General features: G+C 30.7%; 2 protein-coding genes and 1 long non-coding RNA gene across 3 annotated transcripts in view; 1 reads left to right on the top strand and 2 right to left on the bottom strand.

Annotated features, from left to right (window-relative positions):
- Positions 1–616: 616 nt before the first annotated feature.
- Positions 617–24,561, bottom strand: part of LOC145755969 (MFS-type efflux pump MSMEG_3705-like) — a 36,797-nt gene continuing 12,852 nt past the window's right edge. The window contains exons 10-11 of the mRNA XM_082572180.1: positions 1,060–1,257; positions 617–732 (exon numbers count right to left, since the gene is read on the bottom strand). Coding sequence (XP_082428306.1) covers positions 617–732; positions 1,060–1,257 — 314 coding nt within the window. The remainder of the gene's footprint in view (positions 733–1,059; positions 1,258–24,561) is intronic.
- On the bottom strand, positions 9,314–12,866 carry LOC145755246 (uncharacterized). The gene is made up of 6 exons (XM_082571472.1): positions 11,832–12,866; positions 11,480–11,498; positions 11,286–11,408; positions 11,052–11,120; positions 9,698–9,886; positions 9,314–9,567 (listed from the first exon to the last, which is right to left on the bottom strand). Exons 1-6 carry the CDS (start codon positions 12,864–12,866, stop codon positions 9,500–9,502), a joined length of 1,503 nt encoding a protein of 500 aa, XP_082427598.1. The 3' UTR covers positions 9,314–9,499.
- LOC145755517 (uncharacterized) lies at positions 16,836–19,427 on the top strand. Its single transcript, XR_014284212.1, has 5 exons — positions 16,836–17,005; positions 17,301–17,444; positions 18,536–18,602; positions 18,841–19,001; positions 19,167–19,427. It is a non-coding gene; the product is annotated as an uncharacterized LOC145755517 (long non-coding RNA).

Raw genomic sequence — 24,561 nt, 5'->3', positions numbered from 1 at the left:
GCTGTAAAAGTTTATGGAATCTATGTGGTTAAGGCATGTGCGTGTTTATTTGTGACGTAAAATTAAATGTGACGTAATTACCGATCTGCCGATTTTGGACCTTGATCGGGTGATCGCAAAATACCTTTAAAAATCGACGATTTACGATCACCATTTTGATCGGCACATCACTATTAATAATTTGCATTTTCGAAAAATAATCTTAAAAAATAGATGATATCAATTTTATAGTTTTCTAAAATTTTAAAAAAAGTAACAAAAACAAAATATATTTCAGAAATATAAAACAATAATAATTTCTCATAAAATATGGAGTAATTATAAAGTAAAGGAATACAAAATCTTAAAAGTAATAAAAACTGTAAAATTAACATTATTTAAATTTCTGTTTAGTTGATATAAATTAGAAAATAAAAACAGCAAGAATGGCAACAAATAATTTAGGAACTAAAATAACTCACTAGTATAATATTAAAAATAACTTTAAAAAAATTTTGGCAAAAAAATTATAAAAAAAATTTCACTAATAAACATTTAATAAAATTAAAATATTGTCATGATAAAATTTTTTAAATTTATAAATGTTCAAAATAATTTAAAAACTTTTTTTTTCAAATTAAAGTTTCGTTTTATTAACTATCGCTTCACTTTCTTCACAATTATTCGCTTCAATGCTCATGTGCGGTGAACCACGCAGAAGAGAAATTTGAGTCAACAAAAAGAAAAAAGAACCTGAAATTAGAAAAAGGGTTTTCGTAAAAACTAACTAAAAAAAGGGTTTAAAAATCAAACTATTAAAAAAAAAACTTGGCTTTGCTGCATGAGGTATTGGGTTCGATTCCTACTGCTCTCAAGCTGTAACTTTATTGAGTAAGGTGATATAAACTCCTACTAAGCCAGCACTCAATCAGCAGCATAATTATCAGGCATTATAATTTATAATATCCCAAACTGCCACAACTCGAGACTGGGTCAGGGTAACAAATATACCTCCATGTTTAGGTCGTAAAGTTGACCTTCCCACATCGAGGATAAACAATTATCAGAAAAAAAACTTACTAGCCAAGTAAAATCCTTGGTAAACGATGTACAGTGCTTCCCTGAAACCTAAAACTTTGATCATAGGTGGTACTATAAGAGGGGCATTCCCTCCAATATTATTGATCACAAAAATAAACATAGCGATCGCTGTCGCGCGTGACTGGGCAGGAAAGAACTCAACCAAAACAGTGAACAAAACTCCGAACCACATTTCCGCTGTGTTTTAAATAAAATTTGATTACAATAAAGTCATCTCAAAACTGGGTCGGGGTAACTGTTCTCTTAAAAAAATATGAAACTATTTACCGAATAAATAAGCTCCAAAGAGCGAAATAAAAGCATAAGGCGGAGAAAAGTAAAGAGTTCCCGCCGCTAGAGGGCAGGCTATTGCTTGACTAACGACCAAAACCCACAATCTTGTTCGTACACACATACCACGATTGGACGCGTCGCGTGCGGTCGTGTTTTGGTTTACAGTAAAAATGGTTATGAGCTACGCTAAAGCCTTAGCAAAAGAGACAAGCAATGGGCAAGAAAGGCCCAACTGTCTAAGCTTTAGAACAGTCAAAAGAACCACAAGGGAAGACCTTCTAAACTATTTGATAGAAAGTAGCATCTCGCTAGAAAACTTTGTTGGAATTTCGATAAGAAAAGGGAATTTGGTAGATGTAACTTGCAAAACAAGAAAACTAGTGGTGGATTTAGCGGAAGATTTGAACGAAAAATGCAACGCCAGCATATACAGAATAAAACTTTACAATACAGACAAAATAAAAGTTACATTAGGATGGGTGCCAATCCCGCTAAGTAACGAAAAAATCCAAGAAGTATTCTCGGAAAGATTCGGGGAAGTCCACAAAGTTTATTTTCGTAAAGACAGCAAAAACCTTATAACTGGAGTTCGTACAATTCTGATGAACAAAGAAGATTTAAAACCAGATACAATTCCGAGCTATATCGAAATAGAGGGGTACGAGATGTTTGTGGCATATGAAAATCAAATTTTTACTTGTAAAAATTGCAACGAAAAAGGACACAAATTCGCTAATTGCCCTAAAAAGTTAGGAGAGTTCCCTAAATTAAGCGCAAGCCAGTCCGTATCAGTTTTATCTCGAGACTCTACAGACGGCAATAATAAAGATAAAATAGTAGCCGATAAGGAATCACAACCGAACGAGTGCGAGACTGACATAAACATCACTGATAACGAAGCAGACGACACTTTTACACAGGTAACCTACAAACGTAGGCGTGATACCATCTCCCCTCAAACAGGAAAAAGGCCCAAGGCTTTGAGCCTAAGCGAAAACAAAATAAATGTGGATTGCCCTGGTTGCAAAAGAGAGGCGTGGATACTGGAGTCCAACGATAAGTTCCATTGCTGGAATTGCAACTTGAATTATGATGTAGTGACTGCGTGTTGCGCGGACGACGAAAGGTTTTTGGTCCCAATTAAAAAAACTATCATAGGATGTGTAAGATGCAATCGTACAATGAGAAAACTCCCTTGCTGCAGGCAGTACTCAAGAGAAGCTGTGAACGATGAGCAGGTTTACGATTGTGTAACCTGTGACAAGCGATCATTTAGATGTGCATCTGATACATGCAACAACATGAACATTGTGCCCCCGAAGTCAAGAAGTCGCGCCTGCACTAATAACATCTGTGCAGGAAAAACCATACATTGTGAATGCGGCAAGATTTACTCCGTAACCGTCACTTCGGAGAAGCCGTACACATGTCCCTGTGGAATGACGTTTGAAAGGGATACGGATGCCGGGAAAATAGAAGGTAGTAAAACATGATTGTATTATAGGTTTATTTATTGATTTTTTTTTATATATAAGTATGGTTTTAACAATTGTATCGTATAATGTGGCCGGTCTCCAAGATAAACTTAAAAGAAAAACGGTATTTAATTTTCTGAAACATAAAAAAATCCATATCGCTTGTTTGCAAGAAACTCACTGTACTATGCAAGATCAAAAACTATGGCAAATGGAATTTGGGGGCGAAATAGAATGGTCGCACGGCACAAGTAGGAGCAAGGGCGTTGCGATCTGTTTGTCTAGGACTATAAATTATAAAATATATGACGTTATCAAGGATACGGACGGTAGATTTATTATTCTAAACATTAAAATTAATGACGAACGATTGACCTTGGCTAGCATATATGCTCCAAACAGTGACGAGCCAAATTTTTTTGCAAATTTATTTTCGAATATTGATAAACTAACATGTTATGATATGATAATTGCGGGAGATTTCAACCTAACACTAAATAACGACCTGGATAAACGTGGTGGCGCTTTAGCCCACTCAAACAAACAAGCGCGTGCTAAACTTATTTCGCTGATGCAAATATATAATCTTAATGACATATTTAGAGTAAAACATCCCAATTTATTAAATTTTTCTCGTATTCAAAATAACCCCAAAGTCGCAAGTCGAATAGATTTCTTTCTAACCTCTTCAAATTTAATAAACAAAACGCTTAAAGCTAATATCATACCTAGTGTCAGATCAGATCATAAAATAGTAAAATTAACGCTGTTGCTTGACCCAACACCGCGGGGTAAAGGGTATTGGAAACTTAATATATCCTTGTTGGAAGACGAAAATTACATAAACCTAATTAAAAAGGAAATTCAAAACTATCTTAAACAAAATCAGGAACTCGATACAACGCCACATATTAGATGGGATGCCCTGAAATGCGTACTGCGAGGTGTGTCTATCGCATATTCCTCATATAAAAGTAAACAATTTATTAAACAGGAAATTCGCCTTGAAGCGGAATTAATTAAACTGGAAAATTCCTTTCTTAACGATGGAACCTTAAAAAACGAAAATCAATGGCGCCTAATTAACAATTGTAAACAAAAAATTAACAATCTAGCAATGAATCGTACAAAGGCCGCGATTGTTCGGTCTAGAGCAAAGTGGGCGGAAGAAGGTGAAAAGAACACGAAATATTTTTTAAATTTAGAAAAGCGCCACGGAGATAAAAAAACTATTAACCGATTAAAAGTTCAAAATTCCATTTTGACGGACCAACATTCTATTTTAAAAGAGCTCTCGATATTTTATAAAAACTTGTTTGCTCGGAAAAAAGATATATATCCGTTGGATAAAATCCGACACTTTCTAACAAACCTTAACCTGCCGAAGCTATCAGAGCCCCAAAGAACTGCAACCGAGTCTCTTATAAGTAAAAATGAGTGCCATAAAAGCATGAAAAGTATGAAAACAAACAAATCTCCTGGCCCTGATGGGTTTCCTATTGAATTTTATTCAAAATTTTGGTCAGAGTTGCAGGACCCATTACTTAAATGTTATAAATATTCGCAGGCCACCGGCACTTTAAGTGAATCTCAATGCCAAGGTGTGGTTACCTTAATAGCTAAACCGAACAAAGATACTCTTTTTGCCATAAACTATAGACCTATAACCCTACTAAATGCAGACTATAAAATACTAGCTAAATTAATTAACTCTAGAATTAAACAGCACATCGATGATCTAGTCTCTCGAGACCAGACTGGGTTTATACCGGGCAGATATATAGGGGAAAATTTAAGACTTATATTCAATGTTATTGATTATGTGGATAATTTAAATCTTCCTGGGGCGATTATTGCCCTAGATATATATAAAGCTTTTGATACCTTAGACTGGGTCTTCATGAAAGAGGTTCTAATACAATTTGGATTTGGCCCATATGTACTATCATGGTTAAGTACATTTTATAGATGGCCTAAATGCTCAGTTATCAATAATAATTTTCTATCCAGCTATTTTTCTATACAGAGGGGGGTGCGCCAGGGCGATCCGTTATCACCAACGCTGTTTGTTCTTTGCATAGAATGTCTGGCAACGGCAATACGAATAAACAAATCTATTCAAGGTATTAAAATAAATGAAGACAGGCTTAAAGTATCGCTCTTAGCTGATGACACTTTGGTGTTTCTCAACGGTGACTCGGATGAATTTGATAAAGTCTTTGAAACTGTAAATCTTTTCGGGGACATCTCCGGGTGTAAGATGAACATAGAAAAATGCCAAGCCTTTTATATTGGCGCAAGTAGAAATAACCAAGATCATCCCTTCGCCTCCGCTGGCCTTCAATGGCCGTCGGAGAACATTAAATATTTGGGCGTTTGCATACCGATTTCCAAATACATTAGTGATAAACAATTCTTCAACTTAAACTTTAGCGAAACACTTAACAAAATTGCAAACATACTCCAAATCTGGTCCTCTCGGGGCCTTACTTTAATCGGAAAAACAACGATAATCAAAAGCCTAGTTATACCTACTTTAATATATAAACTTAGCGTTGTACCAGTGTTGCCACCAAAGGCTTTTTTGGCAAAATTAAAAAGAAAATTGTTTGTTTTTATTTGGGGTTCCAAATGGGAACGTGTGAAACGCGAAACACTACATCTTCATTATAAAGAGGGAAGAATTAATATGATTGATATAGAAAGTTACATCTTAGCCTTATACACACGTTGGGCAGCAAAACTCTTTGATAAGAACTTTAAGTCTCAATGGAAAAACATAGAAAGTGCGTCAGGAAACCTGCAAACAATTGCGAATGTGATGTGTTCCAAACTGATTTACAACCATAAAGACATAACGAGGATTTTACCGCTTCGTAACTTACGAACAACAGCACAACTATTAAAAATAATGTTACCACCTGACGATGTCGCCGAACCAATATTTCTTAATAAGACCACTAAATATCGAGGAAAATATCTCTTTAACCCCAACTGGCTACAACGTGGATTGACCGACCTCTCACAACTATATACAAACAATGGCGAACACATTGAATTTAGCGACCTAGTTTCAAAATATAACATTGGAAATACAAATGACGATTACATTTTTTATATAAAACTAAAATCCAAGCTACCATATGTTGACGACTCTTATTTTAACAATAACACGCGCTCAGGTTTAAAATACATAGATGATATTTTACTTTTTCTTAAAACATACGGCGGTACAGTTAAGTCTATTTACAATTACCAATTAAATAATACAAAAACTCCGATTAAACAAAAATTAAAATGGCAATCTACTATTAACGACCCGAGTTTAAACGAACACGTATGGAAATCAGTCTATAAACTAACTGCGGACACAAGTTTGACGACTAGATTGCGATCTTTTCAAATTAAATTAAACCTTAGGGCCATAGTTACTAACGATGCTCTCTTTGCGTTTGGGGTGAAGACCACGCCTGTATGTTCCTTTTGTAAAGCCGAAAGTGAGACCATTTACCATATTTTTTGTAAATGCCCAGTAACCAACGTGTTCTGGGAAGATGCCATATCCTGGATTGCGGCCACATTAAGACTTCCTTTAATTATTTCTAACAGCGAACGTTTGTTTGGAGTGGTCTCGCATGATCACTCTCATTCGTTAATTAATTTATTATTATTATGCTCTAGATATATTGTTTATATTTGTAAATATGCTGAACGGACACCAACAATTAGGGAACTTATTTTTTTTGTAACCAACTTAAGAGATTGTGATTTGTATCGTTATAAAAAATTTAAAAAAATGGAAAAATTTTTTACAAAATGGTCAACTTTGCCTTAAACTATGTTTATGTTTGTATTTAGCTATTTAAAATTTTTAATATTTGTTTTTTGATATGTACTACTACGTGCTACGCTATTCTTTCCTGTGTTGTACTGTATGTCGAATAAAAAAACTTAAAAAAAAAATCTTGTTCGTACACCTAAAAAAAGTTGATTTAAAATTAAACCCCCAAAAAATGGAATATTTCTAAATACAAATCTACAAAATTTTTGTTATATTAATAATACTGCCAATTTATACATAATGGAACATTTATATTAACCCCCTTACACCCCATCCCTTCTCTGAAAATAAAACTGTTTTATTGTACTTATTTATCTTTAACGTGGGAAGGTCGAATGCACAACCTAAACATAGAGTAACATCAGTTACCCCGACCAAGTTGACAGTTTGGGATATATTAATTTCTCAATAATTAAGCTGCTGATTAAGTGTTGGCTCAGCAGAAGTTAATATCGTTTATAGTGCCTTACTTAAGGGCTCTACAGCATGAAAGCAGTGGGGATCGAACAACGGAACTTATGTAGTAAAGACAAGGGTTTTGACCACTACACCATGCTGCCAACCTTCAATTTATGTCAAAATTTTCAGATAATGCCTTTTTCGAAAACTAAAAAAACAGTCTCGAGTTAACTTTAGCAGTTTGGGATATTATTATTATTTTTTTGTATATATCTTTATCCTCGATGTGGGAAAGTCAAATGCGCGACTTAAACATAGAATAACACAAGTTACTCCGACCCAGTCTCGAGTTGCCTGTGGCAGTTTGGGATATTATAGATTATAATTGCCCGGTAAATAAGCTGCTGATTAAGTTCTGGCTCAGCAGGGCATGGTAACTCCATTTGAATTGGCTGGGAAACGAAAATTTCGTTTCGAAAATCGTTTCGCCGAAACAAATTTTGTTTCGCCGAAACGAATTTCGTTTCGAAAAATAAATAATGTTTCGAAATGAAAAAATTGTTTCGAAATTCTCTAGGTGGTACGAAGAGTAAATTTTTTTCCGATTTTCAATTTTTTTCAAACTTGATTTAAAATTATATTTTTATTGTAGTTTAAAAACTTTAAAGTATTTTTTTTAAATTTATATACAGTGGTAAGTAATAAAGCCTAAATAATGTTTATTTTTTTATATGATTTTATAGAAAACATTTTAAAATTAAATTTTTATAAAATTTTGATAAAATAATATGTAAAGAATTAAAGTTAAATAAAAAAATGTATATACTGTGAACTTAATGGAAATACATTTTTAACTTATTATGGTTAAATTATTTTGATTACCTGTTTTTTGTGGCATTTTATATATAGTTGTTATTTATAAATGCTAATTTTTGTATTCATTTATTATTGCTCTTAACCTTTTAAAATACTTATTTTTAGAATCATCATGTTCCTAATTATTAAGCACATTAAAGAAAGTAAATAAAAAACAACAGTTTGCAATTATTGTTAATTTTAAAGTTTTTGAAAAAAATTAAATTGTTTTTTTTAAGGCCAATTTTTAACCAAAATAAAGGTAATGAGAAATTTTAAAAACCAGAAAGTACACATTATTAACATTTTTATATTTAAAATGATTATGATAAATTTATTTATGATAATGGTTAAAAGCAGTTAGTTAAACAACTATTTATAATAAAATATATGTATAGTCAATAGAGGTAATAAATGGACAGTTAAAATTGGGAGGTAATTAGTGGACACCATTCCCGTTTTTTTTCAGGGTTTTGTGGTTATATTATCTTAATAGTAAGGCTTAAATGATTAGCATTTTTTTTAATTATATTTTCAGAAAAAAATTATGTTGTTTTAAAAATTAAAAAAAAATTTAAATTTTTCGAAATATCTGAATAATTGAATTGACAATATAAACTAAAAATATTCCTAACCATATAAAGCTCAATGTCACATTTATATTTGCATCACAGTTTTAACAATATGCCTCCAAATATTACCTCCACACTATTATGGTGAATGGGGGAAATTATTGGATGCATTTTATGAAAATTTTTTTGTTTTTTTTACAATGCAAACTAATCCTACAGTACCTTAAAATAACAGTTATTACAAAAACACTAATTAACATTAACAACACTCAAGGGTTTTAAAAAAAACAAAGGAACAACTGTTATAAAACTCTTAATTTAAAAATGCCAAGAAAGTATTTGTAACAATATTTACAAAATCAATTATCTAAGACAAAAAATCATCACGAAAGAGCTTTAAGAAACTTACTTTTTTACAAAAATAAAAGCATCAAAAGAGAAATCCATGTGAATGAATAGAAAAATTATATGTTAGTTTTTTTTTAGTATAAAAAGTTGACAGATAAAGCATATGTAAAACCCGCGAATGTTAGGAAAACATGAACATTAAAAACATAATAAGTGGAGATTATTTGTAGTTTATAACTTTAAAAAAATAAGTTTAGTCTCCCATGAGCAGTTTTCCATATTAAAAATATGTTCCACCCATGCATTTATTACAAAAAAAACGTTACAGACCCATAAAAAATGAATATGGCCTTATGAAAATTGTAATGAGTATAGGTATTTCACGTCGTAAATGAAATTTTCCTTTCTACATATCTATTTTATGTTCTACAAAAAAGCGTCCATTAATTTCCTCCAGGGTGTCCATTAATCACCCCATTTGCAGGGGTAATAATTGAACAAAATATTTGACTTAAAAATTAAAACAAAAAAGTGATGGCCAATTTTATCAAAAACATCCAATAATTACCTCCATTGACTTACTTATACATTGCAAATTTTAGATCATAATTTAGTTTTATTTTTAATACAGACGATTAATTTTTTTTTTTAATAACTTAAAAAAGTTTTCTTTTTTTCTTTGGCGAATAAATCTCGCTATCTGAAAATCTTTTTGTAGGAGAATCTATAACAAAATTTACAAACAAATTTAAATTTTTACAAATTTAATTTTACAAATTTAATCAATTTTACAAATTTAATCACAGGTATATATTTTAATATATATATTTTAAAAAAATTATTAGTGAACTTACATTTAGTTATAAGACAAGCATCATAAAATCTTCGGTCATGAGGCCACCTTACAAAAAGTTTGACCTCTACTTTAATATTGTGGAAATCTGCAAGTTTACTTCCATCTATTTTTACGTCACAAGGGCGATAAACATCCAGTTCCAAGTCGTCATCGATGAATTTGACTCTTATAAAGCGTTTAGAGGTATCTATGCAATTAAAATAACAAAATTTACAACCATAAAAAGTAATGTGCAATTTAAACACAAAAAAAATATCATTTTTTTAAAATGACTTTGTTATAATATAGTAGCATCTAAATTTATTATTTAAACTTTAACAGGTTAAACTAACTGTAAACAAATCACATAGGTAGTAAATATTAAAATGCTTTTTATTCTACAGCAGTATATTAATATTGACTAAGTTATTATTTCTTTGAGTATTAAAATTAATTTATTTCTTATAGTAAAAAAACAGATATAATATATTCATGTCCATTGACTGCGATACAAATGACAGTTTTAGACATTCCACAACATGGCGACAATTCCACAACAGAAAAAGCTGTTTTCTTAGCGACATTTCAAAGAAACTTGCTGACATTTCAAGCATTAATTATCGCGAAATTTTTTAGTTTGCATATATAACTATCAATTTAACGCCAAAAATGCAGCATTTTGCAAATAACTTACAGGTGCGACATACACAGCAAAATTATAAATGGGGGTGCATGCACCCTCAGACATGTAACATGTCTCCTTGACCTTCAATAAATTTACATTACCATTTATTTTCTGTAATTTAATACTTAACTTTAATAGGAGTCAACCAATCAACCAACCACTGCACATACCCAAAAAAATGAAAATCAAAATAGAATGTAAAAAACTATAAAAATAGATATTTACAACTCTAGTTTAAAGGTTTAAAATACCTAGTTGGATATCATATATTTGTAAAATGTGCACCAAAAAGCAGACATAATTAACAATTTTAATTAATTTAAATTATAAACACTTCACAGATAAACTACATTTTTCAAACTTAACTTCCTTAATTTTTGTAACATTTTTCATAATCGTATAAAAAAATGATTTTAAATCTTTATTTTATTCTGTGTATTAATTCATGACAATAAACTGTCTCTGGTACACAAGTTATTATTCAATTTCTGGTTTAACTATTCTTGTAAATTAACCAAGTAGGCCATAATCTGTCATATCAAATTAAAATAGACCAGCTAAACTTTACAAAACATTACGCTATGAAAAAATAAAACGCCTATCTTTGTCATATATACAGTTTTCATACAGTTGACAAAATTTGTTTAATGTTTGAATAAGGCATAAACAACAACAAAAATACACTTACCAGATAGAGGATTGTACGGATTATCAATTTTCGTAATTTCGTTTTGTTTTTCCATTTTCTCAAATAATTCTACAGAATATATAAAAGTATAACTGTTTATGGTAATTTTTTAAGGTTAATAATAGTAATGCTGCTGCTTTAGTTAATTGGCTTTTTTGTGGTATTTTTTTACCAGAAATTATTGTTATATTATTTTAATCATACTGCTATTTTTACTCAGTTAGTAACACAAACCTGTTGCTGGTGGTGTAGTTGAACCACAGTACTCCTCTGAGTTATTGCTAGTATTGTCATACAATATGTTATTTGAATCCACTCTTACTTTATTCAAGTTATAACCAACAGTTGTTGTTTCTTCTGCAATAAAAATAATTTATTTTATTTTTAATAAATATTATATATACAGTGCATTCACCTTAAATTGCAACTAAACAAGGTAGGACTACTCTTATTTTTATAAAATAATAATTATTAACCATTTTTAATAACTTATAAATATTTAAATTAAAAAATTAGCATAATATAAATTAGCCCTATTGATTATAAAAGGCTTTTTTATAATTTTAAACAATAATTTAATTTTATGTTGATTTTGTTCTGTTAAAAGATATTAAAAGCTTAAAATCACATCTTTTACTAATAAAGTACAAAATGAATGAAAACAGTTTTTTAAAAAAAAAAACACGCAAAAAAGATTTAGAAATTTGTATAAAGCACATCGTTTAAACAAAAAAAAAACGACAACTTACAATCCTTAACTTTACTATTAAGAGATTAGGCTATAAATAATCTTAGAAGTGGTTCTTTACCTTCAGCTATTTTTTCTAAATATACTCTGGCATTTTCTACAATTTGGCCTGGGCTTGTTATGTCATAAAATTTATCTTGTACCTCGACAGAATGACCTTCAGCTCTTGCCACTGCTCTTTGTATTACCTTCGATTTACCACCCACTTCTCTTGTTATTAACTTTCTAGTTTCTGTTACATTGATTCCCTTTCCAAAATAATTTTCAGTGACCTTTTTGTAAATACTATTAAATTGGGATGCAGTCATTTTCTCACCAGTGTTATTGCCAAAAAATGAAGGAAATGCTCTATTAACGAGAGGAATTTTGTTGCAATTTTGCAAGTAGGCCCAAATATGATCAGAAACAGCAATAGCATCCTTATATTCTTTGTGTTTAAATACTATACATGCATGACGTTTTCTTTCTTTTTGATCACTTACTAACACAGAAAAGTTTCCACTACTTGTTTCTTCACAATCTTTAATTTCCGATAACAACATTCCTGTGAAAACACTTGATCTACAGCCTTGTGAGCAAATAATTCTAACAAAAATGTCCCCACACAGTTTTTTAATTTCTTGACAATTAAGGGATCCACATTTTTTATTTCTTAAAGAATTTAGAAACAATTCTTGAGCTTTTATATATTTTATAACAACTTTTCCAGGAAAAGCACATTCAGCAAGTGCTCGACGAGATCTATCTTTAACTAATTTTTCCCCTTTTTCTTTTTTTGGTCGTTGTCGCTGAAGCCATTCCTTAACAAGTTTTAAAAGTTTGGAAACAGAATATTCACGAAACAATTCTTCATACTCAATATCCAAAAAATAAATAAAATTTTTTAACGTTGCTAGATAAGAGTATCTGGTAGAATCTCGGCCATCCTTGCATACTTTTACATGTAGAGTCTTATAAAATTTTTGTGGTCGTTTTAAGTCGTCCAGACTCGATAGTAGGGTATATATTTGACGTATGTATGTTTGGACTTGAGATTTACTACCGGCATTTCTATGTCCACTTCCCATAGTTAAAAGTGTTGTTTTATAGTTTTCCAAAACATTTTGAAGGTTAATGTTTATTTTGCTTGAGCAACAACATTTTTGAATTTTTCAGACCCCTTTTTAATGTTTTTATGTTTGTTAAGAACATGACTTTTAATTCCCAGTACTGCAACTTTACAAATGCAACATATATTACCAGTATAATTTTTGTAAAAACCAACTCTATTGCGTTTAGCAAACGAATCATACATAAAATCTTTTTTATCAATATCTTTGTGTTTTTTTCGATGATGAGTCAGTCCCATTAACAAAATTTTGCCCACAGTGAGGACATTCCCTTATTTTTCTAGTTGCAGTTTTAAATCTAGTTTAAAAAAAAATTTTATGTGTTTTATATTTTAGTATTAAAATGTATCACAAAACACTTCTACAAAAAGTTTAAATAGGCTATATCAGTGGTTTTTAAACATCAAGCAGCTCTCTCTCACTAAAAATTAAAAAAATCCTGTCTTTCCAATTTTTAATATCTAGAAGTAGTTGTAATTGTGTGTACTTTATGATAATAACCAATATAACAAAACCCCATTATTAAAAAGACAGTTACCCTACTATATAACAGTTTTTTAAGAAAAAAATACATGGAAATAAAATGCCTTTTATCATTAAAAGAAGAATATTTTAAACATAAAAAATATTTAACAAAACATATCCCTGGAAAAAAATGTTACTTTACTGAACATAGTGGGATATGTAGTTAAATTATAAAATAGTTCAATTTTTTTCACTTAGTTTACCAATAAATAACCTTTTTTTGTAACAAAACTTATTTAGAACAAACTAAGTATTAATATAATTCAAAAAAATAAAAATTATTTTTCAACAAACCGCAACGAAGACTCAGTATCACTACTGGAACTGCTTGATGATGACCTAAAACACCACGATTATTATTAATTTCATTTTTTACTTTTTAAATATATCATCGTTTAACTCACCTAACAGAAGATCTTTTTTTACTGACTAAAGTATGAGAAAAGCGCTTTTTTTTTCTTCGTTTCTTGTATTGGTACCTAGTAGATTCAAAAAGCTAAGTTTATTTTTTGTAAATTCTTCTTTTGTCTTAAAAACACAACAAATAAATTTTTTATATTGAAAATAATTATATATTAATCAATGTATATATACTCCATTCTCAAACAGCAATATGCTTATTTGGGTGTTTTTAGAAAATTTAGTAATTACTATTACATTTCCCTTGCAGAATCATGTACAGAGCTTTCACTTTTTGATGAAGATTTCCAACATTGATTTTTATGTTTTAGTTTTTTATGCCTGGTGAAAACAATGTATCTACTTTACAAAAATAAGATAACACAAAAGAATAACTAAAAAGTAGATATATATATAACTTTGTAAACAACCCAAGTTTATATTTAAGTTATTGCAAATAATTTTTTTTTTGTAAGGTAAGCATGCACAAAAAAAGTTATCATGCTGTAATAGGCTTTTTAATATAGATTTTGACTTAAGTGCAGTCGGTATTAAATATTAATTAGAACAACTAAAAAAATATTACAGTCAAGTATCTAAATTTTAGTAAGAACAGCCATAAATTAATGCAATTATTGGCAAATAAATAAATTGTGACTAACTGGATAAATTTTTGTTCATTATCAGTATTCGAATCACTTGAAGAAATACCTCTGAAACAAAAATGCATACTTGTACAAATTGACATTTTGATAAAACATTACAAATAATTTTAATATTAACGAATGTCTTAATATTGTTCTCATATTTATCGAACCTTGAAAAAAATGTTTTTCTTGAATGTGTCTTTCTAAAAAATAAATAACACTGTTTCATTAAAATTATCGATAACAAACATTAAAATATATCGGTATATATTTTGATCCGTACTCAGGTCGATGCGCACAAGGCGATCTGTACTCGGGTTCAAGTCCATTCGTACTTGCATTGCGTCACCCTTTATATAATTCAGGCGCATATACATGCCGAATCGGTTTATTTAAAGTGTTTTATCTTAGTAGAAATGTGCGATAAGTACTTATATATGTCGTACTTAGTATTGTTAATAAATTTTAATACAATTTAAGTGAACAAGTGTACCAAAAAGTCAGGCCACAGAATTTGGCGTATGGCCAATAAGTATGCTTACACCATTTTAATCTACAAAAAAATAATGATTAAAAGGAAATCTTGTTATTAAAATATATTGTGTTATTTGTTTTTTGTTATGTTTATGAATTGTAAAAAGTTTTACTTTGAAATTATGTATTTATGCTTAAAACAAGACTATTAATACACGAAGTTTTTTTTTATGTAACAAAAAGTGTTCGCTGGTATGTTATAAAAGCTAATCACCGTGACAATAATTTAAAATGAATAAGGTCAACTGATAAAAATTCCGATTACACGTCAAAGCTATTACCCTTATCTTACGTCTTGGTTGCAATAATGGTTAAAAGCAGCTGACAAAAAAGATGTCAACAACACAATAATTTATCACTAGAAACGTTGAAAAACACATTTACTAAAGCATATATCCAACATTTATTCGGTAAAAAATAGAAATAGATTATAACTAGCAACATATCATATTTACAAATAACGTAAAAAAGACCGAGTTTGGATCGCCCGTTGATACAAAGGTTTGCGTAGCGGTCCAAAAGGCAAAAAATCACCGCAAAAAAAAAATTGCCGTTGTTTCGAGTACAGACCGCTTTGGTGACATAAACCGGGGTATGGATCGACTGGCAATCACTTATAATGCCTGTAACATTTACATCCAATTCAGTCAATCAGTTAAAAAATAAATTAATAAAAATAAAGTTTAATGACAAACAGAGTTTTAGCACTTAAAATTGCACAATACAATAAAATTCTGAGTTATATAGGACTCGATGGACTAGTAAGATGGTACAAATCGTGCCTTATAAAACAGTCAGACAGTAAGAGTAGTCAAAACAAAAAGAAAATAAAAAACATTACCTTCCAAAATTCGTTTCCTTATTCATTTTTGATTATATTAGTTCAGTCAACTATAAATAATAACCTAATTTATTACCAAAAACTGAAATAATTCTTAGCAATTATTAAAAAAATAGTTCATAATCGCTCTGTCGTTGGTCAGTCTGTCAGTTGGTAATTAGTATGCATCGCAAAAAAAATTCACAAAACTTGTTCCTAAACGTTAGGGGGCGCAATTTTAAAATAATTTTTAATCAAATTTATTTTGATTCCGATTAAATTAAATTGACTTTATTACTTTTTGTATGCCTTAGTTGTATATATTATTCGAAAGAGAGTAAAAAAGTGTTAGATAAACTAACCCTTATTTGGTTTTGACTCTCTTTTTTTATTTTTTTACATAAGATCGTAATAATAAAGCCTGCTTGTTTTTTTGCCGCGTGATTTCGCACATCTACATTCATGTTATAATAATTTCATTTAAATTGTCAAAAATGATTACTAAGTAATAAAATCCGTTTTGGTTTGTATAAAACAAAATTATTTCTAAAAACAATTTTGAAATTTAAAACACAGTTTACTTTTTAAAACAAATTTTGTTTCTCGAAACAATTTTGGAAACGAAATTCGTTTCCAGAAACAAATTTTGTTTCAAAAAAAATATCGTTTCGAAAATTATTTCGTGAAACAAAATTCGTTTCGAGAAACAAATTTTGTTTCGAAAATTGTTTCAGAAACAAACTTTGTTTCAAAAAGTAATTGTGTTCAAAATTTTTGGTAACTGTAGCCTATCTTATAGGCCAGCTTATAGTTCTTTTAAATAATTTATTAAGTGTTTAACTTTAACTTAAAAAAATATATACAATATTTAAATTAAAAACAGTTAAAAGTTAAAAGCCCTCTTTTAAACAATTTTAGCTATGTTAAGTTGTTACTTGATAAGACTTGCCGACAACAGTCAGACAGTATAAACTTGAATAAATTTTTTTTGGACAATTCTTATACTGGTACTTCATTTACTAAATAAAATTTTAATATGCAGCAGTCAGACGGTAAACAATCTGGCGTAGTAAATGTCTAACTGTATTTTCAAGAATAGTTTTGTAAATTTCTTCTCTGACTGTCTGAACAAAATAAATGGTAAAATGTTAACAGGAAACATGGAAAAAAAGGTAATGTCCAGTTTATACCGGTACCTATAAACTATACAGGTTCGAATGGATTGTATATTAAATGGTTAGCGAATGGACCGAATCGATCAAATGGATCGATCCATTCGGTTCATTTGCTATCCATTTGTTATACATTTGATCCATTTGGTCCATTCGATCCTGTATAGCTTATAAATACCCAGTTTATACTAGTTTTTGACATTTAATTTTTAACATTCTTGTTACTTTAATATGTTTTTGACAGTCTTAACAACATAAGACCTTAGCAAGGTAATATATATGTTATATATTTCAGGAACACTTATGCTAAAAGAAAAAGGTTTTCCAAAAAAGATACAGTAACTGAGATACACCATTTCTTAGAGTTTTTGGTGATTTAAAAACCAAATTTAAAAATCGACAAACCTTGTGATGAAGTATTTTTTTCTTGTTCTATACGGTATGTTGATTTTATTTTTATAGATATAACCAACATATAAATCAATAGATTAAGATTTATATATATGATATTTAATTAAAAAATAAAAATTTATCTACTCAATGACATGTTTAAAATAAACAATATAGGCCTATATAATATATACATTTTGTTGAAAGAATTGGAATCACATCTATTTTATAGTTAGAAAGAAGTCATAGAATTGTAAACTATAAGAACTTAGCATTTAAACAATTCACTGCTATTGCAAGCATTTTGACCAAACTTTTGTGGGGTGTTGTTTGTTAAATTTTTATTTTCATGATATTTGCAGATTTTCTTGCTAGGTAACATTTTCGTTTACTAATGACATATGCCTATAATTAACAAACTTTTTAATTTAGCTCTCTACGTATTAGCTGTCTCCATATTGTAAATGCTAAATTGTTTTTTTACAAAATAAGTTAAAATGAAAAAAGTGTTATATAGGCTTAAATAGGAACAGTGGTAATTAAAAAATTAGCTCGGAGGAATAAAAAGGTCAACAAGCGCATTATAAGAGGAAATTATGCATTTCAATTATAATTTTTTTTGCAGAAAAGACGTCACGACCCCTGTGTGCTACATTTTAATTTGCCCATTTCTAAAGTAAATTTAATTTGCAATCGAATGATGGTGATGGTTAGACTTTGGCACAAAGGAGATTTAATATCTTACAAGAACATTATATGTTAGGCAGGTTTTGGATAAAAATTTTGCAACTCTGTGCAAGCCTAATTGTTTACAACCGAGCCATTCGCATTTTCTTCATATAATACTTCTGTTGTCTCCTTAAACCCTTTTGTGTCAACCTGTAGGTAGCATCATTTAATTGCTAGTTTTTCTACATTTTAAGTACAATCATTTGTTTTATATTTAGTTTAGGCTTTTAACATCTTAGCATACATTATAATTACCACACCAAAGCAGTTTGTGACATCATTTAAAAAAACACTCTGAACTTTTTACATGGTGTCGCTATTTTTCAAGATATAAAAATTTGATTTTGTTATTAATATAATTAAATTCATAGGTATTTTAACAAGATTTATTAAAATAAAATTTATTTTTAGGAATAAGTTTACACTCTCAATAATAATCTTTAAAATGCTGTGTTGAGCTGAAGACCTTTAATTTAAGGTAAGTTGTTTAATTTTACTGATTGTTGGAACTTAGAAAGTAAATATAGCAAAATTTATATTTTGTTTTATTAAAATACTTTTGTTTATTAAAATATATTGCCACAGTCATTAAGCGAGAAAACTCAACAATATTAAACGCAAAAAACAAATAATAAATAAAAAAGTGTTTGTTAATTAGTAATATTGTAATTGCATGTTATGAAATGATAATTTAAATTAACATTATTATTGTTTAGAATCTTCAAATACCAAACAAATTGTTATTGTCAGTAATATTAAATTTTTGCTTCTAAATTCTCTGGCTGGTTTACGGCTTTCCAAAATTCTCTCTTATGGGGAAATACTTATGGAGAAATTGTCTTGTCAGGATTACGGCTCTCCTAAATTCTCTACTATGGTAAACGACTCGTTGTTTTGTCTAGAGCCGGACAACATGAACCTTAACATTCTGTATTTTGCTTTTTAATTTTTTTTTCCATATTTTATTTTTCAACTAAATCTAGTTTTAAATTGCTATGGTGTTTAGTACAAAATTTTAAAATTTTTGTTTCACCTTATTTAGATTATTCTACTGAAAGACTTCATTGTGGTCAATTTTAAGAAATATGAAAACTGGAATTAAAAAAAAAACTGCTTAATTTTATTAAAATGTTTTTAATGTTAAGCTTCTATTAAGTGCTGGATTTTAATTATTTTTTTGAATGTTAAACTTAAATTAGTTATAACTTATTCAAATTTACCAACTGTATTGTACCACGATATAATTTTGTATTAAAAAGTGTTAATTTTTAAATGGAAACAAAATTTATAAAATACAACTTTATTTTCGTTAATGCTTATGATTTTTTTTTCTTAATGACAAGCTATGTGCTATGTTAACATTTTAAAAATGTGTATGTTAAGTATGATTTTGTACTAATTTCACCAACTGTAATTTAATGTTCTCGTATTTACCAACTGTTATTTCACCAAAAACTTTTGACATAAAATAAAACAAAGGTGCATTAAACGAAGATGTTAGGCACGAAAAGGTACATAACCTGATTTTAGATTGTGTATTGCACCAGTATGTGGTGTGTTCACTAAGGTAATTTTAATGTATTTATAAATAAATGCCATTAATGGTAAATTCATCAGGCAATTTGCGTTTATAAATTATTTCCCGTTCCTTCCCTCATTTTCCAGTTCTTTTATTTTCCGTTCCTTCATTTTCTCGTTTCCTCATTTTCCGGTTCCTTCATTTTACCGCTCCTTCATTTTCCGTTCCTTTATTTACCGGTTCCTTCATTTTCCGTTTCCTTCATTTTACCGTTCCCTCATTTTCCCGATCTTTTATTTTCCAGTTCTTTCATTTTTCGGTTCCTTCATTTTCCCGTTCCATCATTTTTCGGTTCCTTCATTTTCCCGTTCCCTCATTTTTCGGTTCCTTCATTTTCCCGCTCCTTTATTTTCCGTTCCTTTGTTTACTGGGTCCTTTATTTTCTGTTCCTTCATTTTTCGCGTCCCCCCTTTATCGTAGGCAGCTTTTTTTAGTTCCTTCATTTCCGGTCCCTTTATTTTACCATTCACTTAAATTTCTCGTTCCCATTGTAATTACATAAAATACTACAAAGTTTAAAAATGGTCCTCTACTGCCACCTTACCACTAGAAAATGCAAATTTTGCTCGAAACAAAATTTTTTTTTCTCGAAACGATTTTTGTTTTTCGAAACGATTTTTGATTTTTGCCATGTATATGGTTTTGCTATAAATACTGGAACAACTTAAACTTTCTTCACCAATCTACCGATAGTTGGTCACCGTTGCATCTCGCAATAACTGGTCCTACAAACCGTACTGTAACCGTAACGTCAGTCTAGCGATCTAGTTGATCTTGTAACGTAAATTTTAATTAAACCAAGTGATTTGCCGTATTACAATAAAAGTATTACTGTTAATGTCTTGTTGTTTATCAATAAAACTTAAACAAAATACCAAACCAGATAATAATAATAAATAGAGTCGCTAAACGGAGTCAAATTAAACCAAATAAACAATCAAAATAATTATAACAACAAATCTAGTAACTCTACAAATGGCGATTTTCCGGCCTGATTAAAGGTTAATAATGTAGTTGTAGAGTGCTATAATTAACCTCGAATACGCAAACCTTTCGATACTTCAAATCTTTCGATATTTTTAAACTTCCGAATTACGATATAAAATAAGATACCTTTATAAAAGTGTTAAATAATTAGTTTGCTATGCGCGCATAAATAAAATATAACTAACAACTGCCTAAGGCTATTATGCCATTTTAACAAAGCGCAGCAAATAAACGTTTTATAGCGCAAAAATAAAACAAAAGCCAAAACCTACATTCTGTAGGAAGCGTCACAACAACTTTGTTTTTAGATAATCCGAGACAACATAAACCCTCATTGCAGGCACAACAAATTACGACAGTTCCCATATCTCCTCGAACAAAAATAAAACAAACGCCAAAATCTACATTCTGTAGAAAGCGTAACAACTTTGTTTTTAGATAATCCGAGACAACATAAACCCTCATTGCAGGCACAACAAATTACGACAGTTCCCATATCTCCTCGAACAAAAATAAAACAAAAGCCAAAACCTACATTCTGTAGAAAGCGTAACAACTTTGTTTTTAGATAATCCGAGACAACATAAACCCTCATTGCAGGCACAACAAATTACGACAGTTCCCATATCTCCTCGAACAAAAATAAAACAAAAGCCAAAACCTACATTCTGTAGGAAGCGTCACAACAACTTTGTTTTTAGATAATCCGAGACAACATAAACCCTCATTCCAGGCACAACAAATTACGACAGTTCCCATATCTTCTCGAACATTTACGATACAAACAGAAGTGGTGAACAAGGGGCATACGCACTCCTCCAGACTTCCAAACGGGCTACGATTTTCTGACTGCAACTATTCCCTTGCCTGTAAGCCGACATTTGACATGTCCATGTCTACAAAGCCCACAGATGGCTCGTCTACTTTAACGCTACTTCAATGTCATTGACCGGACACGTACAACAATTATTCTTGTTACAACGGGCGTCAACTTCAAACAATGCACACTAAAATCGCCTTTAACGAGAATTAACCACGTAACACGTACGTAGAAGGCCAACGGCTTTACAACGAACGAATTTTTATTGCCTTCCGGTTTTGCTATAAATACTGGAACAATTTAAACTTTCTTTGCCAATCTACCGATAGTTGGTCACCGTTGCATCTCGCAATAACTGGTCCTACAAACCGTATTGTAACCGTAACGTCAGTCTAGCGATCTAGCTGATCTTGTAACGTAAATTTTAATTAAACCAAGTGATTTGCCGTATTACAATAAAAGTATTACTGTTAACGTCTTGTTGTTTATAAATAAAACTTAAACAAAATACCAAACCAGATAATAATAATAAATAGAGTCGCTAAACGGAGTCAAATTAAACCAAATAAACAATCAAAATAATTATAACAACAAATCTAGTAACTCTACAAATGGCGATTTTCCGGCCTGATTAAAGGTTAATAATATAGTTGTAGAGTGCTATAATTAACCTCGAATACGCAAACCTTTCGATACTTCAAATCTTTCGATATTTTTAAACTTCCGAATTACGATATAAAATAAGATACCTTTATAAAAGTGTTAAATAATTAGTTTGCTATGCGCGCATAAATAAAATATAACTAACAACTGCCTAAGGCTATTATGCCATTTTAACAAAGCGCAGCAAATAAACGTTTTATAGCGCAAAAATAAAACAAAAGCCAAAACCTACATTCTGTAGGAAGCGTCACAACAACTTTGTTTTTAGATAATCCGAGACAACATAAACCCTCATTGCAGGCACAACAAATTACGACAGTTCCCATATCTCCTCGAACAAAAATAAAACAAACGCCAAAATCTACATTCTGTAGAAAGCGTAACAACTTTGTTTTTAGATAATCCGAGACAACATAAACCCTCATTGCAGGCACAACAAATTACGACAGTTCCCATATCTCCTCGAACAAAAATAAAACAAACGCCAAAATCTACATTCTGTAGAAAGCGTAACAACTTTGTTTTTAGATAATCCGAGACAACATAAACCCTCATTGCAGGCACAACAAATTACGACAGTTCCCATATCTCCTCGAACAAAAATAAAACAAAAGCCAAAACCTACATTCTGTAGGAAGCGTCACAACAACTTTGTTTTTAGATAATCCGAGACAACATAAACCCTCATTCCAGGCACAACAAATTACGACAGTTCCCATATCTTCTCGAACATTTACGATACAAACAGAAGTGGTGAACAAGGGGCATACGCACTCCTCCAGACTTCCAAACGGGCTACGATTTTCTGACTGCAACTATTCCCTTGCCTGTAAGCCGACATTTGACATGTCCATGTCTACAAAGCCCACAGATGGCTCGTCTACTTTAACGCTACTTCAATGTCATTGACCGGACACGTACAACAATTATTCTTGTTACAACGGGCGTCAACTTCAAACAATGCACACTAAAATCGCCTTTAACGAGAATTAACCACGTAACACGTACGTAGAAGGCCAACGGCTTTACAACGAACGAATTTTTATTGCCTTCCGGTTTTGCTATAAATACTGGAACAATTTAAACTTTCTTTGCCAATCTACCGATAGTTGGTCACCGTTGCATCTCGCAATAACTGGTCCTACAAACCGTATTGTAACCGTAACGTCAGTCTAGCGATCTAGCTGATCTTGTAACGTAAATTTTAATTAAACCAAGTGATTTGCCGTATTACAATAAAAGTATTACTGTTAACGTCTTGTTGTTTATAAATAAAACTTAAACAAAATACCAAACCAGATAATAATAATAAATAGAGTCGCTAAACGGAGTCAAATTAAACCAAATAAACAATCAAAATAATTATAACAACAAATCTAGTAACTCTACAAATGGCGATTTTCCGGCCTGATTAAAGGTTAATAATATAGTTGTAGAGTGCTATAATTAACCTCGAATACGCAAACCTTTCGATACTTCAAATCTTTCGATATTTTTAACCTTCCGAATTACGATATAAAATAAGATACCTTTATAAAAGTGTTAAATAATTAGTTTGCTATGCGCGCACAAATAAAATATAACTAACAACTGCCTAAGGCTATTATGCCATTTTAACAAAGCGCAGCAAATAAACGTTTTATAGCGCAAAAATAAAACAAACGCCAAAACCTACATTCTGTAGAAAGCGTAACAACTTTGTTATTAGATTATCCGAGACAACATAAACCCTCATTGCAGGCACGACAAATTACGACATTTCCCATATCTCCTCGAACAAAAATAAAACAAACGCCAAAATCTACATTTTGTAGGAAGCGTAACAACAACATTGTTTTTGAATAATCCGAGACAACATAAACCCTCATTGCAGGCACAACAAATTACGACAGTTCCCATATCTTCTCGAACATTGGCGATACAAACAAAAGTGGTGAACAAGGGGCATACGCACTCCTATAGACTTCCAAACGGGCTACGATTTTTTGACTGCAACTATTCCCTTGCCTGTAAGCCGACATTTGACACGTCCATGTCTACAAAGCCCACAGATGGCTCGTCTACTTTAACGCCCAAGCTGGCTCAACTACGCCCACAGAGGCTCATTCATCGTCCCTTTCCAATGTCACTTGTCGCAAGCAGGCCCACGACACAGCCCAAAAATAAGGAAGATTGCAACATGTCAACCAGTTCACTCCTCAATTTCGATTCGCTTTTCCGAAGAAGATATTTATTCTGCCGAATTTTTATATGCCAGAAATGCACAACTTTTTCCAAGGGGAGGTGATGTAGAATCAATTGTAATAAGCCTATCACAATCAATTCTAAGTTCAAGTCAGTTCAATGTCATTGACCGGACACGTACAACAATTATTCTTGTTACAACGG

Source organism: Corella eumyota, chromosome 6, assembly GCF_963082875.1.
Source record: "Corella eumyota chromosome 6, kaCorEumy4.1, whole genome shotgun sequence".
NCBI classification, from domain to species: domain Eukaryota; kingdom Metazoa; phylum Chordata; class Ascidiacea; order Phlebobranchia; family Corellidae; genus Corella; species Corella eumyota.
The sequence above is the reverse complement of the archived record's forward strand: the minus strand, read 5'-3'. Positions and strand labels throughout refer to the sequence as shown.

Coding starts and splice junctions, on each gene's coding strand:
- LOC145755246 (XM_082571472.1), bottom strand. CDS start 12,866: ATGGGAAGTGGACATAGAAATGCCGGTAGTAAATCTCAAGTCCAAACA. Junction 9,887..11,051: donor TCCGTACAATCCTCTATCTG/GTAAGTGTATTT, acceptor TTAATTGCATAG/ATACCTCTAAACGCTTTATA. Junction 9,568..9,697: donor TGCTTGTCTTATAACTAAAT/GTAAGTTCACTA, acceptor ATTTTGTTATAG/ATTCTCCTACAAAAAGATTT.